This window comes from Oncorhynchus keta, chromosome 12, assembly GCF_023373465.1.
Source record: "Oncorhynchus keta strain PuntledgeMale-10-30-2019 chromosome 12, Oket_V2, whole genome shotgun sequence".
NCBI lineage: Eukaryota > Metazoa > Chordata > Actinopteri > Salmoniformes > Salmonidae > Oncorhynchus > Oncorhynchus keta.
The window spans coordinates 38,188,107-38,208,900 of NC_068432.1; the positions used below are offsets into that span (position 1 = coordinate 38,188,107).

Below are 20,794 nucleotides of genomic sequence, written 5' to 3' on the forward strand. Positions count from 1 at the left end.
CGCCCATGTCTTTAGATCATTTACTAAATATCATTTAGTCCAAGCTTCATGCGCCATTGAAGAGAAATATGCACAGAATCAACTTCTCTTAAAATGTAGATAAGTGCTCCACATTTGGATACATTAGATTAAAAATCAAATGCTGTGATAGGCCTATACTCTAATTAAGCTATTAAAAAGAAAATATGGGTGCCATGGTACTTTTTCTATTGTACTTTGCTTTTAGAAATGTCATGTTTAAGCTTGTTACTTTTTATTCTATTTCTTACTCTGTAAGTGTCCTTTGGTATCTTGAAAGGCATAAACAAAATGTATTATTATTTATTATACAATCAAGTTCATTTGGTGTGGTCGTTCTTTTGTCACCAAACTCCACAAACAACTATGACTTTGAAGTCAACTATCTAATTTGATATATCAACTTTTTTCATATTAGATAAGATATTGTAACGGCATTCAGAGGTGGAAGAAGGATCGGACCAAAGCGCAGCGTGGTAAGTGTTCATGATGATTTATTCAAAACGAACTGAACACTGAAATACAAAATAATAAATGATGTGAACAAAACGAAAACCGAAACAGTACCGTGTGGCCCAAACACTCACACGGAAACAAACACCCACAAACCAAAAGTGAAATCCAGGCTACCTAAGTATGATTCTCAATCAGAGACAACTAACGACACCTGCCTCTGATTGAGAACCATACTAGGCCGAACACAAAAACCAACATAGAAAAACAAACATAGACTGCCCACCCCAACTCACACCCTGACCATACTAAAACAAAGAATAAAATAACAGAACTATGGTCAGAACGTGACAGTACCCCCGCCACAAAGGTGCAGACTCCGGCCGCAAAACCTGAACCTATAGGGGAGGGTCTGGGTGGGCGTCTGTCCGCGGTGGCGGCTCTGGCGCTGGACGTGGACCCCACTTCACCATAGTTGTTGTCCGCCTCCTCAACCGCCCCCGTGGCCTCTTATGAGCGGCGACCCTCGCCGCCGACCTCGGACTGGGGACCCTCGCCACGGGTCCCGAATGGACGGGAGATTCCGGCAGCGGCGGACAGGCGGGCGACTCCGGCAGCTCCGGAGTGAAGGGAAATTCTGGCATCGCCTGACTGACTGACAGCTCTGGCGGCTCTTGGCTGGCTGACGGCTCTGGCGGCTCCTGGCGGCTCCTGGCTGGCTGGCGGCTCTGGCGGCTCCTGGCTGGCTGGCAGCTCTGGCGGCTCCTGGCTGACTGGCTGCTCTGGTGGCTCCTGGCTGACTGGCGGCTCAGGACAGACTGGCGGCTCTGGCGGCTCAGGAAAGATGGGCGGCTCTGGCGGCTCAGGACAGACAGGAGACTCTGGCGGCTCAGGACAGACGGGAGACTCTGGCGGCTCAGGACAGATGGGAGACTCTTGCGGCTCAGGACAGATGGGAGACTCTGGCGGCTCAGGACAGACGGCAGACTCTGGCAGCTCAGGACAGACGGGAGACTCTGGCGGCTCAGGACAGACGGGAGAGTCTGACAGCGCTGGGCAGGAGGAAGGCTCTGGCAGCGCTGGACAGGCGGGAGCACCTGAAGGGAGAAGATGGAGAGACAGCTTGGTGCGGGGGGGGCTACCACCGGAGGGCTGGTGCGTGGAGGTGGCACCGGATAGACCGGACCGTGCAGGTGCACTGGAGCTCTTGAGCACCGAGCCTGCCCAACCTTACCTGGTTGAATGCTTCCCGTAGCCAGGCCAGTGAGGCGAGGTGGAATAGCCCGCACTGGGCTGTGCTGGCGAACCTGGGACACCATGCGTAAGGCTGGTGCCATGTACGCCGGCCCGAGGAGATGCACTGGAGACCAGATGCGTAGAGCCGGTTTCATGGCACCTGGCTCGATGCCCACTCTATCCCGGCCAATACGAGGACCTGGAATGTACCGCACCGGGCTATGCACACGCACCGGGGACACCATGCGCTCCACCGCATAACACGGTGCCTGCCCGGTCCCTCTCGCTCTCCGATAAGCATGGGGAGTTGGCTCAGGTCTCCTACTTGACTTAGCCACACTCCTCGTGTACCTTCCCCCCCAAAATATTTGAGGCTGCCTCTCGGGCTTCCAGCCGCGCTGCCATGCTGCCTTCTCATACCGGCGCCTCTCTGCTTTCGCTGCCTCCAGCTCTGCTTTGGGGCGGCAATATTCCCCTGGCTGTGCCCAGGGTCCTTTGCCGTCCAGAATCTCCTCCCAAGTCCAGTTCTCCAAATATCGCTGCCTCTCCTGCTCCTGCCCATTACCACGCTGCTTGGTCCTCTGGTGGTGGGTGTTTCTGTAACGGCATTCAGAGGTGGAAGAAGGATCGGACCAAAGCGCAGCGTGGTAAGTGTTCATGATGATTTATTCAAAACGAACTGAACACTGAAATACAAAACAATAAACAATGTGAACAAAACGAAAATCTAAACAGTACCGTGTGGCCCAAACACTCACACAGAAACAAACACCCACAAACCAAAAGTGAAACCCAGGCTACCTAAGTATGATTCTCAATCAGAGACAACTAACGACACCTGCCTCTGATTGAGAACCATACTAGGCCGAACACAAGAACCAACATAGAAAAACAAACATAGACTACCCACCCCAACTCACGCCCTGACCATACTAAAACAAAGAATAAAATAACAGAACTATGGTCAGAACGTGACAGATATAGTCTAGCTAAGTCAGGGATTTGAAACTTTGATGGGGCGGGGGCCACAAAATATGTGAACTCATCATGAGGGGCCGCAGTAGCTTGCGGGTCTGCATACCCACACATGCAATCAGAGCTGGACCTTTTAGAGAATTTCCTGCAATTCTACACATTTTGCAATGGGGCGTAGAGAAAATGTTGTACTTTTATAAAGAAAGATGGAAGCAATTCAACACATTTTACCAGGGGGCGAAGAGAAGATTTGGCAATTTTATGAATTATTTCATGCAGTTCTACTCGTTTGGTCATGGGGCGGAGAGAAACATTTTCAGTTTTAAAGCCTACCATCCTACACATTTTGCCATAGGGTGGAGAGAAATGTTTGCAGTTCGTTTTATAACATATCTAAGTGAGAGTGACTAACAAAATCAATGGGTCCCCTGGGTCGGTAATTCCACCATGATTACTACAAGTTTAGATAGCTGGCTAGACTAATTTACCAATCTAAAAAATAATTGCTGACATGGGCTGTCAGTGACTGACAAGATAAAAACTGCTGATGCACAATCAAATTAAAAAATGGTATCTTGTGAATTCTACTATTCCAACTCTCAACAGTAAGTTGAGACCTCGACTGAATTCCTAAAAAATGTCCTAGTCCAATCAAAACTGAAAGCAACCTGAACAACAGAATGAATAACCCCAGTCAGCTGTCCCCATACAGTGGGTATCATAAGTATTTGTGCGACAAAGTGTGATTGAAATGGATTTAGTTGTGATTTTTTTGTTATTGAGCTACACAAAATACTTGAATGTCAAAGTGAAAAGAAAATTCTACAAACATTAACAAATTAATAAAAATGTAATAACTAAAATATAGTTGTTGCAAAAGTATTCAACCTTTCGTTGAGGCAAGCCTAATCTAGTTCAGGAGTAACATTTATCTTAACAAATCACATACGTGACATGGACTGACCGTCCATTTTGAATGAGTACCCCTTGCTCTGTCCCCCATACAACAGATTAAACGACAAAGACCTGAGGGGTATCCTGCAAAGCAAGCTAGATCAACACAAGGGTTTCTAAAGCTAACCAACTTCAGTTAACTTCACATTCCAGGTTAGGCTTCATCCGTACTATGAAGGGGGATATTGCTAATCTGCCTGCTGCTAACTCTAGCAGCCGTGTAACTGTGCGTACATGGCTAGTCGAACGCTGACTCTTCATTGAGACAATGCTGAAACATCAATCCATGGACGAGTCAGTGACACATTTTAATGAAAGAAAAGTTATCTTGCAAATTCAGCAGAAGTGTTTACATTGTGTGAAGTTTAAAATGCATTCTGTCGTTAATAAATGTGTGATATATTTTTACATTACTATTTTTTAACACAAAACATCATTTGATAAATAAAATATTTGATAAGTCGTTTTCTTCAAATGAAGGGGATGATGACACAATATTTGGAGTCTGATTTAATTGGTCCTCAACTCACGGCCAAGTCATTTCATTCAGGGTATGTGGAGTTAGCTGTAAGTTTGCCTGTCCCGGAGCAGGTTAGTTCTGAAGGATTCATTGCCATAGAAATGTATCTGTCTAAAAGGTCAGTCACTTTCTTATGACCGGTTATCCCGAGTTACTCAGAGTTGACCAAAGTTACCTCGCTAACTAGGGCAGCTTTTCGAAAGCCTCAAAGAAGGGCAGTATTGGTAGATGGGTAACAATAACAAATCAGACAATGAATATCTCTTTAAGCATAGTCAAATTAATAATGATGCTGTGGATGATGTACTAAACCACCCAGACACCACAAAGGCAGTCATCCTTCTTAACTGAGTTGCAGAATAGGAAGGAAACTGCTCAGGAATGTCACCATGAGGTCATTGGTGATTTTAAAACAGCTACAGAGTTCAATGGCTGTGAAGGGAATTAACTGAGGATGGATCAACAGCATTGTAGTTATTCCACAATAATGACCTAAATGACAGAGTGAAAAAATATATATACAATATTCCAAAACATGCATTCTGTATGCAACAAGGCACTGAAGTAAACATTTTGGCCTAAATGCAAAGCCTTATATTTGGGGCAATCCAACACAACACTTCACTGAGTAACTGCCTCCGTATTTTCAAGCATGGTGGTGGCTGCATCATGGTATGGGTATGCTTGACATCGGCAAAGCCTGGGGAGTTTTTCAGAATAAAAAGATACACCAAGCACAGGCAAAATCCTAGAGGAAAACCTGATTCAGTCTGCTTTACACCAGACACTGGGAGAGGAATTAGAATAACCTACAACACAAGGCCAAATCTACACCGGAGTTGCTTACCAAGAAGACAGCTAATTTCCAGAGTGGCCAAATCACAGTTTTGACTTAAATCTATGTCAAGACTTAAATTGCTGTGTAGCCATGATCCCCAACACCTTGACAAAGCTTAAAGAATTTTGAAAAGAATAATGGGCAAATCTTGCAGAATCCAGGTGTGCAATAATCACAGTTAAATTCATTTCAATCCCACTTTGGACAAACAAAACGTGATCAAAATACTTATGACACCCACTGTATATGGCAGTAGCTTTGCTGTTACTATCTCCCCCATTTGCTTTTAGTTGTCGTCTGAGACAACGCTGAGAGAAAGCTGCTTGTGAAAGTGAAAGAGGGTGAGACTCACCGTGGTGACTCCCGCTAGAACAGAACAGGAGCACTAGCATGGAAAACAGATTCATGTGTATCACGTCACCAGACAGACCTGAGAGGAACTACATGGACTACCTTGTCAGTTGGGCAACTTCCAGTTTGTGTTGTCTCAAACAGCCGATGCGTCCTCATGTAGTTTCTGTATCACTGACTGACTGACTTCTCCTGGTGGCTTTTTACACCCCCTGACAATCAAACCACACAAGCCAATCATCCACGCCCACCAAGACATGTCTCACTGGGGAGAGTTGGGAAACAGAAATGCCACTGAAATAAGGAAGAAAGAACATAATGGGAGACAGTCTGCACACACAAAATACTTAACAAAATGTTTCTTCTTAACTGTCAGGTAGGAAGAGAAAGTGACTTGCATTGCTCTTTAGTTCATGTTCAAGACAAGGCTTAAAATGTTGGCGGATTTTTACTTCCAAAATCTCAGGTGTACACAATCACAAACCACACTCAGTCCCAGCGATAATATCCATGCTACTGGAGGATTGTCCAAGATAGTCACTGCCACCACCCTTTGTCGGTTGCTCATCTGCCGTTGGTTCCTCCTTTTGTTGAGAATCATTTGGCAGTCGCTCCTCGTCATCCATTGTCATCAAGCGTGTACTTGCCTAGTTAAATAAACGTTTAATATATATATATATATATATATATATACAGTGCCTTGCGAAAGTATTCGGCCCCCTTGAACTTTGTGACCTTTTGCCACATTACAGGCTTCAAACATAACGATATAAAACTGTATTTTCTTTTGAAGAATCATCAACAAGTGGGACACAATCATGAAGTGGAACGACATTTATTGGATATTTCAAACTTTTTTAACAAATCAAAAACTGAAAAATTGGGCGTGCCAAATTATTCAGCCCCTTTACTTTCAGTGCAGCAAACTCTCTCCAGAAGTTCAGTGAGGATCTCTGAATGATCCAATGTTGACCTAAATGACTAATGATGATAAATACAATTTATCCTTTAATTTATCCTGTGTGTAATCAAGTCTCCGTATAAATGCACCTGCACTGTGATAGTCTCAGAGGTCCGTAAAAAGCGCATAGAGCATCATGAAGAACAAGGAACACACCAGGCAGGTCCGAGATACTGTTGTGAAGAAGTTTAAAGCCGGATTTGGATACAAAAAGATTTCCCAAGCTTTAAACATCCCAAGGAGCACTGTGCAAGCGATAATATTGAAATGAAAGGAGTATCAGACCACTGCAAATCTACCAAGACCTGGCCGTCCCTCTAAACTTTCAGCTCATACAAGGAGAAGACTGATCAGAGATGCAGCCAAGAGGCCCATGATCACTCTGGATGAACTGCAGAGATCTACAGCTGAGGTGGGACACTCTGTCCATAGGACAACAATCAGTCATATATTGCACAAATCTGGCCTTTATGGAAGAGTGGCAAGAAGAAAGCCATTTCTTAAAGATATCCATAAAAAGTGTCGTTTTAAGTTTGCCACAAGCCACCTGGGAGACACACCAAGCATGTGGAAGAAGGTGCTCTGGTCAGATGAAACCAAAATTGAACTTTTTGGCAACAATGCAAAACGTTATGTTTGGCGTAAAAGCAACACAGCTCATCACCCTGAACACACAATCCCCACTGTCAAACATGGTGGTGGCAGCATCATGGTTTGGGCCTGCTTTTCTTCAGCAGGGACAGGGAAGATGGTTAAAATTGATGGGATTGATGGGAAGATGGATGGAGCCAAATACAGGACCATTCTGGAAGAAAACCTGATGGAGTCTGCAAAAGACCTGAGACTGGGACAGAGATTTGTCTTCCAAGAAGACAATGATCCAAAACATAAAGCAAAATCTACAATGGAATGGTTCAAAAATAAACATATCCAGGTGTTAGAATGGCCAAGTCAAAGTCCAGACCTGAATCCAATCGAGAATCTGTGGAAAGAACTGAAAACTGCTGTTCACAAATGCTCTCCATCCAACCTCACTGAGCTCGAGCTGTTTTGCAAGGAGGAATGGGAAAAAATTCAGTCTCTCGATGTGCAAAACTGATAGAGACATACCCCAAGCGACTTACAGCTGTAATCGCAGCAAAAGGTGGCGCTACAAAGTATTAACTTAAGGGGGCTGAATAATTTTGCACGCCCAATTTTTCAGTTTTTGATTTGTTAAAAAAGTTTGAAATATCCAATAAATGTCGTTCCACTTCATGATTGTGTCCCACTTGTTGTTGATTCTTCACAAAAAAATACAGTTTTATATCTTTATGTTTGAAGCCTGAAATGTGGCAAAAGGTTGCAAAGTTCAAGGGGGCCAAATACTTTCGCAAGGCACTGTATATATATTTTTTTACGTCTGTGGCACCCAGCCCGTGTTCCGGTCCAGTGCAGGCAACAGAGGGGGGAGAGGAAAACATGTATGAGCAAGGAGCCATTCTGAACAGACGTATTCAACCGCACATGTTTGGTCCCTCTCTGGCTGCAAGGTAATCGGCGGCTGGGTGTGACGTGATCCAGGTGACGGTTGAGGCAGTTCAGCCGTAGTCCTACTGTAGGAGAAAGCAAATTTGCCCGGTTTCACATTGTACATAACTCTGACATTTAATTACATGCACCATTCATTCTGATCACCCATTCGTATGTAAAGCAGCACACTCTCCATAGCGTACAGTAGGAAGTACAGCACATCCATACATAGCATCCCCCCACCTCTCCATTTCCAAAACCATGGACTGGTACCATACTGTGCATTTGGAAAGTATTCAGACCCCTTGACTGTTTCCACATTTTGTTATGTTACAGCCTTATTCTAAAAGTAATGAAATAGTTGTTTTCCCTCATCAATCTACACACAATACCCCATCATTTTTAATGGGGTATTGTGTGTAGATTGATTATGATTGATTTTTTAAAAGAATGTGAAAAATGTGAAAAATGTGGTAAAAGGGAAGAGATGTGAGTTTTGGAAACCCTGGGCTAAAACACCTAATGGAGCCTAAGTACAAAAGGAGGTTAGGAAGTCTTCCAGATGAGCAGGGCAAGTCTGTGCCCTCATATGCCAATCTTCTGCTGCCACCGCTTGTGGCTCTGGCCCTTTGGGAGCTCACAGAGGCTGGGACACAGGTGGTAGTGGTGGAGGAGGTCTATCATGTCTCTGGCATGTATGTCTATGTTGTACTGGCACATGAGAACGGAGTGGGCATTTATATTCCATGAAGGGCAGTGACTTTCCTGATGCAGCTGGCGGGGGTCCAAGCAGATTGTTGACCACTGAGGCCGATGGGCTCGGACCCAGTCTGACACTTGGACACTTGGATGATCTGCTTCTTCACTGTGTGTGCCTTGTCAAAGCGTTGTTTTATTGCTCTTTGGTGCCTGGTGACTGCCTGCTTTGCTTGGGTGTGCGCACGTCGTACCATACATAACACTTAATCCTTCTGCAGCAGTCCAGAAGTCGTCTTCTTCTGTGGAGTTTAACAGTGGTTGGCATCCATTATGTTGCAATACCGCCCCAAACTAAACTATAGTATAAATCCATTACACTTTGTGACACAAAATGGAAAAAGGGGAAATGGGAAAAATAACATTTTTAATTACCCTTCCGACTAACTCTATACTAATTAAAACCCAGCACCTTATTCCACTACTTTAACGCTATCCGGTCCTACCCCAGGCCAACGACCTGAGAGGACAGGACACTACCACTCAACACACCCTGTAACTCTTCTGAAGTCAAATCTCTACCCTGCTGCAGCTGCCACCACAACATATATTTTCCATCTCTGCAGTACAGTTCATAACCATTGCTATGAACACTACGAAGCAAACCTTACTGAAACATACAGTATACTCATTAGCCTATCCCTCTGTTCTGGGACAGATCTACTCACAGGGATCCTCTCCATCCCTCACCCTTGATCGACCCTCATACGACGTCTGCATTACTCCGACCACCTTAACCTGCCACTCAAATCGCACATTGCCAATTCCCAGTAACACGACACATTCCTTTGTCCCATGTCCTCCTTCACACTATCCAAATCCTGGAATCTCCCTCCTACATGCCCATAAACATGACACCGGTGGTGGAAAAAGCACCCAACTGTCATAGTTGAGTAAAGAAAGATACTTTAATAGAAAATGACTCAAGTAAAAGTGAGTCACCCAGTAAAACACGATTAAAAGTCTTAAATATATTTAAAATGACAAAGTAACAATCACTTCAAATTCCATATATTAAGCAAACCAGACAGCACAATTTAAAAAAAAAATATTCATGGGATAGCCAGCGACACGCCAACATCATTTACAACCGAAGAATTGAGGAGGAGCAGTAGAGATGACCAGGGATGTTCTCTTGATAAGTGTGTGAATTGGACCATTTTCTTGTCCTGCTAAACATTCCAAATGTAACAAGGACTTAGGTGTCGGGGAAATATATGGAGTAAAGAGTAAATTGTTTTCTTGAGGAATGTAGTGAAGTAAAAGTTGTACAAAATATGTAAATTACAGATACCCCCAAAAACTACTTAAGTAATAATAATTTAAAGCACGACACACACCACTGCACGAAACCTATAACACCAGTGTATCCTGCACAAACGCTCTAACAGCATAACTCATATCCTAACATTACTTTATCAGATAACGTGCAAAGTCGCACCAAACGGCGAGCGTCACAAACACTAGGAATTGTCAACTTAAATTGCTCCACACTTAAACGCTAACCCAGAGATCACTCTTCAAAATGGTGCCTAGTAACTAAGAAAGATACAGATCTTTCCCCAAGTTGCATCACACAGAGCGTGTGTACCTTATGATATGAAGAAACAAACATCACAAGTTCAATTCAGGTTACCTTCACCGCCTCAACAGCAACCACCATCTTTTCCACCCAACCTGAAACCACCCATGGATCAGCCAAAGGCCTGGTTTACATCCCCTTCAAAACTTCACTCCCACTGGACTAAAAACGTTTCTTTATCATTACCATGTCCATCAATGCAAGGCTCGGGTTCCGAGCTCAACACCTTCCTACCCTTCCATTTCACCTCAAACTTGCATCCAGATCCCTCTGTTTGAGCTTGACACCAATGTTCCTCAACATACTCTGTTCCTTGTTATTGCTAGCTTCAACAGATTAAAAACCTATCCTCTGCCTCCCTCAGTCTTTCCAACCCCCTCTCTCTTTCCCTCCAATTGTTCTCCCATATGCAATTACCCAACTTGCAAAAATATGAAACTTTTCCAAGCAAAAAGCTTCTTTCCACCTCCTCAACAGACATGCTAAGCCCTGTACTCCCAGCGGTCCAGAAGTGAGCGGGGAGCTCCACTTTAACTAAGCAGGTAGCTCTTTAGGTCAATGAGGCCCAGGTGTTGCAGACCTGGGCCAATCTTAGTCTCTAAGGAGACCAGCCAAGGGAGAGGAGTCTAAAATAAATCATGCAAAAAAGGAAGAGAAACACAGCAAACCAAGGTAAACCATACAAAGTAAAAAAGCATGCAATTTCTAAATGAAAAGTTACTGCAAACTCTAAATAAAAATTCAATACACACAAAAAAGTTTGGTCTCCAATTGGGGGAAAAACTAGGAAGGGCGATATGTGCCACACACACATACTGTGCAGGGTGAGATAGAGCTGTGAGAATGGAGAAGTTGAATATAGTCTCAAATTAATGTCTTACTTGTTGTACTGTACATGTATCATGTCACACCATCTCCAAGTAAAAAATGTATTGCAATGTCTGCAACTCTGCATTTATTTACAGTCCTGAACACTGACCTCTGCTCTGGTGTAAATCAAATCAAATGTTATTGGTCTCAACAGATGTTAGTGCGAGTGTAGCGAAATGCTTGTGCTTCTAATTCTGGCTGTGCAGCAATATCTAACAATTTCACAACAACTACCTTTTACACACAAGTGTAAAGGAATTAATAAGAATATGTGAATATAAATATATGGATGAGTGATGGCCGTGCGGCATAGACAAGATGCAGTAGATGGTATAGAATACAGTATATACATATGAGATGAGTAGGGTATGTAAACATTATATAAAGTGACATAGTTTAAAGTGACTAGAGATACATTTGTTACATCCAATTTTTCATTATTAACGTGGCTCGAGATTTGAGCCATTGGAGGCAGCCACTCAATGTTAATGATGGCTGTTTAACAGTCTGATGGCCTTGAGATAGAAGCTGCTTTTCAGTCTTTTGGTCCATGCTTTGATGCACCTGTACTGACCTCGCCTTCTGGATGATAGCGGGGTGAACAGGCAGTGGCTCGGGTGGTTGTTGTCCTTGATGATCTTTATGGCCTTCCTGTGACATTGGGGGGTGTAAGTGTCCTGGAAGGCAGGTAGTTTCCTGAAGTCCACGATCATCTCCTTAGTTTTGTTGACGTTGAGTGTGAGGTTATTTTCCTGACACCACACTCCAAGGGCCCTCACCTCCTCCCTGTAGGCTGTCTCGTCGTTGTTGGTTCTCATGTCTACCACTGTAGTCTTGTCTGCAAACTTGATGATTGAGTTGGAGGCGTCCATGGCCATGCAGTCAAGGGTGAACAGGGAGTACAGGAGAGGGCTGAGAATGCACCATTGTGGGGCCCCAGTGTTGAGGATCAGCGTGGTGGAGATGTTGTTTCCAACCCTCACCACCTGGGGGCGGCCCGTCAGAAAGTCCAGGACCCAGTTGCACAGGGCGGGGTCGAGACCCAGGGTCTCGAGCTTAATGACGGGTTTGTAGGGTACTATGGTGTTAAATGCTGAGCTGTTGTCGATGAACAGTATTCGTACATAGGTATTCCTCTTGTCCAGATGGGTTAGGGTAGTGTGCAGTGTGATTGCGATTGCGTCGTCTGTGGACCTATTCGGGTGGTAAGAAAATTGGAGTGGGTCTAGGGTGTCGGGTAGGGTGGAGGTGATATGATCCTTGACTAGTCTCTCAAAGTATTTTATGATGACGGAAGTGAGTGCTACAGGGCGGTAGTCGTTTAGCTCAGTTACCTTAGCTTTCTTGGGAACAGGAACAATTGTGGCCCTCTTGAAGCATGTGGGGACAACAGACGGGGATAGGTAGGGATTGATTGAATATGTCCGTAAACACACCAGCCAGCTGGTCTGCGGATGCTCTGAGGACGCGGCTGGGGATGCCGTCTGGGCGGGCAGCCTTGCGAGGGGTAATGTTTAATGTTTTACTCACGTTGGCTGCAGTGAAGGAGAGCCCACAGGTTTTGGTAGCGGGCCATGTCAGTGGCACTATATTGTCCTCAAAGCGAGCAAAGACGTTGTTTAGCTTGTCTGGGAGCAAGACATTGGGGTCAGTGACGGGGCTGGTTTTCTTTTTGTAGTCCGTGATTGACTGTAGACCCTGCCACATACCTCTCGGGTCTGAGCCGTTGAATTGCAATGGGAGATTACTAGCTACTTTTATCAATGCTACTATTTATTTACTAGCATCGCTGGGAATTAGCTTTTTAAAAAACTGAATAGTCTGCCGAAAGCCAGAATTTTAATCAAATTATAGGATTGGTCATTATGCAGGGGGGGATTTGAGGACAAAAAACATCTAATGGAAGATTGAATTAAAAAGGATTTCTAAATGGGTGTCTGTAGACCCATGTAGCTCCTCAACGAGTTTATTTCCTCTATGCTTACGTTATGTAAAAATAAAAGTCCCCCACAAGTTAACTTTTATTCTGAGGTAAGCAGAGTGGAAGTTAGTCTACAACAGACTCACGTTTGGAAAGTCTGTTTAATTTATGTTCTACAATTGAGTAAGATCAAATGTATTATATTTCACTTCTGTCTTCCGTTGGACTATTCCTTTTTTTGCAAGCTAATCTCTAGCAACGTGTGTAAATATTAGTGTTCCTAACATCATTCTGATGTTCTTTCGTTTTGTATCTGTGAAATGGGTTCAAATCAGACAGGCAATATTCGTCAAAAAATGCATCAATCTATTCTTTACAGAGTGAAATATATTTGTCCGGGCCTCAATTGTTCTTTGACTAACACCATTCATTCTCGCTGTTGATAATTCTAATGCTATAACTTTAACAGTAACAGTATCCACTAGCTATCCACTTGCGGGTTGGGAGAGAGTGGGACCAACATCTCTTTTGCGTCAGGGTTTGTTTTTCATGATTATTTTAGTTCCTGGTTTCAGTTAGTATATATAGTCCATCACAGAGAAGCAGGAAAGTACCAGCAGCTCCTTTGATTATTTCAATAAATTGCTCCTGCATATAATTGTATTTATCGTTAGAGTATCCTATGATAAAAATGAATGACAATCATTGCGAAGCATTGCCTGTCCCTTCACTGAAATGCCCACAATATGACATGCATGATTGAAACAATGTGGCTGTGTGGGCACTGTGGTTGGCATTTGAAGAGCATGTTTAAAATGGTAACGTATTAAGCTGGAACATCAGGGCCCAGTTTTTCAAAAGTCATGTATCCGGATTTCAGGCTATTGAATAGGTTTAAATGCATAGAAATAGAATGAATAGAATGAAAGTCCCCATTCAAGTCAATGATTGTCTGTTCTATTCATTCTATTTCTATGCATTTAATCATAATTGATAGCCAAAATCCCGTTAGATACATTTAGAAAAACTGGGCCCAGAGGACTACAGAGAGGTGGTGGCCCAAAATAGGTCATACTTATGTCCACAAAGGCATACTTGAAAAGGGCCTTGTAACATCCCACTGGGCACAGACGTCAGTTCAAGCTCTAGTTTGATTTACATTTAGTTGAGTTGTCAACTAACGTGAATTCAACGTGAAATCAACCACAAATGTCATCATGTCATTGGATTTAGATTAAAAATTGGGTGAAAAAAAGATGAAATGCCCTTCTGTTGATGACTTTTTGCAAATCCAATCAGTTTTCCTCAATGTCATGACATCGATTTTGGGGGTTTGAAATGACGTGGAAACAATGTTGATTCAAACAGTTTTTGCCCTGTGGGATGTAACCAGAGAAGGCCTTGTAACATGTAATCAGACATTACTCTTACATAGAGGCAGACAAAATAATAAGCTTCAACCTTTTTTCTAAGCAGCGCATTATAATAAATAATAATAAATCATAAATAATAATAATATATGCCGTGTAGAAAATGCTTTTATCCAAAGCAACTTACAGTCATGTGTGCATACATTTTACGTGTGGTCCTGGGATATGAACCCATTATCCTGGTGTTACAAGTGCCATGCTGAGCTAAATACTGTACATATCTCAACCTGGTCTTGAAATAATATCTGGGTTTCTCTCAAAGTTTAGAGTTTGAAAATAGGATTTCTCTATTTAAGTTGTTAAGTTTTGTCAAAAATATGTTCTCTCTTCATCAAACAATCACAATCTCACTAATGTATTAAGTTATGTAATCTTTCCTCACCTCATTTAACACTAAGGCTATTATTATAAGCACATTATGGCCCAACTTCATGAGTTTCATTTCATTGTGAGGATCACAACAATACCTTCCTCCTGAACTGAGTATTGTTATTCCATGTTTTGTTTGCCTTTCCTGAAGATGACACAAGATGAGTGAAGAGTTTGCTTTTGTGGTCATTATCCCACTCAGCCATTTTACCAGCATAACTCTGAGTGACACACTGTCAGAGTTATGCTGGTAAATTATTACCTATTTTTAAACTGAACTAGACTGAATGAAGATCATTCTGGTGGGTGGGGGACGTCACACAGCCAGAAATGTTTCCACCAGGGCAAATGGGACACAGACACCCACCCTTTACACTTCCTATGTGACATACTGTGACTCTGAGCGCAAGCATGCTGTTGTCTTTAAGGTAAATTACCCTGTGGTTAGTTTATGCAAGCATGCAAACAGGCACTTGCACATTGTACATTCAAAGGTCAAATTCAAGCTTTCAAGCTGTATAGTTTATATGGCTGGCTCAGGTCTCTCAGCTCAGATCTCTTAGGCATTGCTAATGTTTGTAGCATAAACTAGTCCCAAAGTGGAAGGAACATTTTTGGCTGTCACAGGGCCATATCTCTGCTGTTAAATTGTTGTTACATTGTATATACTGTAAGATATGCCAACTGCTTCGGTTGAGTGAGATCCAAGAAACTAAACAGAAAAGTCTAGCTACTGACAATCCTGAGATGACTACTTAGTGACCAGAGCATGCAAAATGGGCAAACTGCTGCATTTCCAAGATGCACCATACTACAATATTTTGTCTACTGTACTTCCAGTGCTCTTGAAATATATAGACAGCTACATTTGCCTAAAGCAGTAGTGTCTCTATGGTCTGTTTCCTTTCCCTAGATGCTTGAGTGTACAACAGCAGTAGCTGCTCAGTTCCCTTTTTAGCTCTAGAATAAAAGACCACGTCAGCTATATGCAGTGGTCTGTCAATGTTTATTTCAAAATGTTCAGACCAGATATCTCATGTATCAGTCTATTAATAGCACTGGCTGAATACTCTTTGTTTTTTCACTTTGAGTTTTTTGCATTGCAACTTTTTTTCTGCATTGCTAATTGAAAGTAATTAAGTTAAAGCAAACATGCCCAGTTTATCGAACTTACTACATTTAGCAATACTTACACTCAGCTAAAGTGATATGTCGTTTTGTGATAGAGAGGGGGTGTGATGCTTCCCTAACAGTGAAACTCCCACATGTTGTGATGGCAACTCTGACTCTGCTTCAATCTTCCCCCGCATCTCAGAGAGCAGAGACTATATTTACACATAGAGACGGAAGCCAGACTTCTACGGAGACTTATCTAACTTTCACCAAACAGTACCGTCCTCAGCGAGCAACGAGTGTGAAAGTAACAGAGAGTGGGGAAAGTGCAACTATAGCTATAATGAAAAAGCCACACAGATATTTCAGTGGAACAAGATGTGTAGACAGACCAGACCAGACAACAAAATAACCAAACGGTGAAAGTTTAAAAAAGGAAATGGAATCTCTTCTCTCCAACTGTAGTTTATAACCTGCTTTGCAATTTGTACCTATAAGGCCCTCTTTGCAAGTGCAACATCTAAGAAGAAGAGGAACAGGTGTTACAGTTTTTCTCAGTCACTTTGGTGCATTTCTTAGATCAAAAGTGCAATTCTTGATACTACTTGTACAAATTCCAAATAATCTAGTCACTTGTGCTCATCATTAAAGCAATTTCTTATTCCTTTGAACAAATTGCAATTGATAATGTACAAGTGTCAGCTTTTTTCCACATTATCAATTGCTCATGTCATTAGTTCCTTGCATAAGCCATTACATGCTACATTTTTGAACTATTTGTCATAAACTGTCAAGCATAGTTTTACACATTTCTATTAGACCTTTTGTACAAAAATGTGAATTGATGAATTGTGCAGGTGAAATTGACCCTCACTCATGAAGGAATGTAGTAAAGTGTTAGTTCAACCAACAATCAACCAGTTGACTGGTTGACAACATGTGCATCTCATGAAGAATCAATTGGCAAGCATATATAGACAGACCACAACTCAGAGTTGCAATTTTCCAATAATGGATGGACCAGGAAACGAACAGGGTAAACAGCCAAGAGGAGGAAGAAGAGGATCAAGGATGCGTGGTGGAAGGCAAAAACAGAGGAAGAGGCAGAAGAGGACATGGGCGCATATCTGATGACATAAGGGCCACTATTGTAGACCATGTTGTCAATCATGGCCTTACAATGGCTGAGGCGGGTCAAAGGGTGCAGCCGAATATTGGGAGATCAACCGTGTCCTCAATAGTTCAAACGTTTCGAAGAGAGAACAGGTATGTCCACCAATGTACAGTGCACTGTTACTGTATATAAGCAGTATACTGTATACTTCCTACAATGCTTCATATTACAGTAGTCCACTTGTATTTCACAGCATACAGAAATATACTCTATACAGATACATACTGCACCTTACATGCACCCACCTGTATGTTTTACAGTAAAATGTGTGTTCGCATAGTTTTTGTCTATGTGAAAGTGTGCAATGCATCACTGCATTTTTCCCCACATAGGACTGCAAGATTACCTCAAACCGGTGGCAGAGGACGCCTTTTCACACCTCAACAGGAGGAAGCTATTTGCACCATGGTCCGAGCAAACAATGCCATGAGACTCAGGGAAATACAAAGGACCATTATAGAAGACAACGATGTCTTTGAAAACATCCATACGGTTAGCATCTCAACCATCGACAGGGTGCTGCATAAAAACCAGATGAGTATGAAACAGCTGTACCGTGTACCATTCCAAAGGAATGAGGACAGAGTTAAGGAGCTACGGTACCAGTATGTACAGGTAAAACATATATCTATGTAACTACTTTACAGCAACATTTTATAGTAATACATAGTACGGTAAGCATAAACTGCACACATTTCCATTGCTGTGGAAGGAACATGCAATATATGTACATTTTATGTCACTCTTCCTTACCAACATAAATACAACTGTGTGTTCTGGGTTATAGCGTATAATGGAGTTGGAATCAAGTGAACCCTCTCACAACTTTGTATACGTGGATGAGGCTGGCTTCAACCTGACCAAATGCAGAAGGCGGGGTCGGAATATCATCGGTCACAGAGCTACTGTGGATTTGCCAGGCCAACGGGGAGGAATTCTCACCATGTGTGCTGCTATTTCGGAGCATGGTGTCCTAACCCATATCCCCCTTATAGGGCCATACAACACCCAGCATCTACTCAACTTTTTAGACTCTCTACAGGGCTCTCATCCCTGATGATGAGAGGGGTCTGTTTAGAGAGGATTTGCCAAAGTATGTGGTCATTTGTGATAATGTCAGTTTCCATCGATCAAACATCATAAGGCAATGGTTTGTGACCCACCCGAGGATGCTCATAGAATTCCTCCCACCTTATTCACCATTCCTTAACCCAATTGAGGAGTTATTTTCAGCATGGAGGTGGAAGGTGTACGATCGTCAGCCACACACACAGATGACCCTGCTGGCTGCAATGGATGCAGCATGTGAGGACATCACAGTAGACGCCTGCAGAGGATGGATAAGGCACTCCAAAAGATTCTTTCCACGTTGCATTGGAAGGGAAAATATCCGGTGTGATGTGGATGAGAATATGTGGGCCGACAGACAGGAACGTCTGGATGTGAAGAGAGCACAACAGTGCTGCGGGCAAAGTTGTGCCTTAGGGGTGGTTTCCTGTGTTTCTTTCTAATTTCGTTTTTTTTCCTTTGTGCCCCTTGGTTTGTCTAGTCTCTTTCAATCAATAACCCACATACAGTAATATGTAAATAGTACTGTTGAAATTGATATATGCCATAGAAGTGCAGCCATGTGCTTTTTCAATACAGTAACTTTCATCCAAACTGTAGCCTAAGTTTACATCAGGTAATACTGTCAAAGTACACAGTTACATTGACAACATGCCTAAACATTTTGACGACCTTGTTCGTGAACAATGACTCGATGACTTATCATTCTGATGACACTGACATGATCATTGGCATGAATATTTACTTTGGAGTGATGTACTAAGGATTTTTAGTGACTGACTAGCTTTAGAAACATATCTATTGTATATTGCAGTTTGTACAAATAGTTCTGAGAAATGCACTTATTATTTTGCACATGTTATGGATGAAGTGAAAAATGCACCAAAGTGACTGAGAAAAACTGTAGTCAAACAACTGTTGTTTGTGTGTTCTTGTTTAACTATCCTTGTTGGTACCAGAAGTCCTCACAAGGATAGTAAAACAAGGAACATTTGGACAAGTGGGGACATTTTTCCGGTCCCTACAAGGAAAAATGCTATCTTAGGCTTAGGGGTTAGGGTTAGGGTTACAATTAGGGTTATAATTAAGGTTAGGGTTAGGAGTTAGGGTTTAGTATGGCCCTGGGGTTAAGGTTAGGCTTAGGGCTAAGGTACGGTTTATGGTTAGGTTCAGGGTTAGATTTAGGTTTAGGTGTTAGGGAACATAGGATTTTGGATGGGAATCTATTCTTTGGTCCCCACAAGGATAGCAATACAAATTGTGTGTGTGTCTGCATATGTGTGTGTGAAGAAGAGAAACAGGTGTTTATCAAAAAACATTCATGTTTGTTTTGCTATGTAGATCTGTGTTGATTCATGTCATTCAGAAATGCCACCACAGGAGATGAAAGCTTAAGTATGGCTACAGAGGTCACCTTTGAGACATTGCGTTGGCCAAATGCCTTCATCACTACAAGATGTGTAACATCAGTAATATTTGTTTTCCAATTGATGCTCAGTCCTGTTGGTGTGGGGTGCGCTGGGCTGAACTGATACAGACGGATTTGATCATTTATCGAGAACTTATTACTGATATCAACAATAATGATAAATAGCTTTTACTAGAGGAATTATTAGATATTAGAGTTAGATATTAAATAAGTCTGCTAATGGGACAATTGATAGCTACAACATTCAAAGTAATAGTAGTAGTTTTAAAGGTAATATAAAAAGTAATAGTAGTAGTTTTAAGGGTAATATAAAAAGTAATAGTAGTAGTTTTAAAGGTAATATAAAAAGTAATAGTAGTAGTTTTAAGGGTAATATAAAAAGTAATAGTAGTAGTTTTAAAGGTAATATAAAAAGTAATAGTAGTAGTTTTAAAGGTAATATAAAAAGTAATAGTAGTAGTTTTAAGGGTAATATAAAAAGTAATAGTAGTAGTTTTAAAGGTAATATAAAAAACTAACTGGTGCACACTTATGTTATAAACTTATCGTTCAATTTATAATTATTGTGATAATTTTGTCAATGTATCGTGATATAGATGTTTCACCATATCGCCCAGCTATACCTCTAAGGTATTCATGCAGATAAGAGGCCTAGAAGGGCAGTGGCGAAGGTTAAAGGACACAGGCCCACAACATGAACACACACTGCTCTCTAGAGGATCTAAACAATCCCAAGCCACACAACATGAACACACACTGCTCTCTAGAGGATCTAAACAATCCCAAGCCACACAACATGAACACACACTGCTCTCTAGAGAGGCTTAACAATCCCAAGCCACACAACATGAACACACACTATTCCGCAACAAAGCCTCCTTCACTCACGCTGCCAAGCTTACCCTAGTAAAACTGACTATCCACACAACATGATCCTCGACTGCTCTCGATGTCATCTAAAAATGGCCCAACACACGCAAACTGGATGCAGTCTACACAGTGCCATCCGTTTTGTCACTCTAAACAATCTTATACCACCCACCACTGAACGACTTGTATGCTCTAGAGGCTGGCCCTCACCACATGACATGAACCAGACCCACTGGCTCCAGGTCATTTACAAGTCCATGCTAGGTAAAGCTCCGCCTTATCTCAGTTCACTGGTCACTAGATGGCAAACACCCATCCACACGACATGCTCCAGCAGGTGTCTCACTGATCATCCCTAAAGCCAATCACCTCATTTGGCCACCTTTCATTCCAG

The 20,794-nt window shown here is 42.3% G+C and overlaps 1 protein-coding gene across 3 annotated transcripts; it reads right to left on the reverse strand.

Annotated features, from left to right (window-relative positions):
• Window positions 1–460: 460 nt before the first annotated feature.
• LOC127906355 (putative protein FAM47C) lies at window positions 461–5,854 on the reverse strand. 3 transcript variants are annotated; one of them, XM_052458184.1, is made up of 3 exons: window positions 5,448–5,854; window positions 1,706–2,393; window positions 461–1,568 (listed from the first exon to the last, which is right to left on the reverse strand). In XM_052458184.1, the coding sequence occupies exons 2-3, from the start codon at window positions 2,364–2,366 to the stop codon at window positions 982–984; spliced, it is 1,248 nt and encodes a 415-aa protein (XP_052314144.1). In that variant the 5' UTR covers window positions 2,367–2,393; window positions 5,448–5,854; the 3' UTR covers window positions 461–981. The 3 variants fall into 3 exon arrangements, with proteins under 3 accessions (XP_052314144.1, XP_052314143.1, XP_052314142.1); XM_052458183.1 differs by having other exon boundaries at window positions 461–2,393; XM_052458182.1 differs by having other exon boundaries at window positions 461–2,393; window positions 5,347–5,465.
• Between the last annotated feature and the right edge of the window lie 14,940 nt (window positions 5,855–20,794).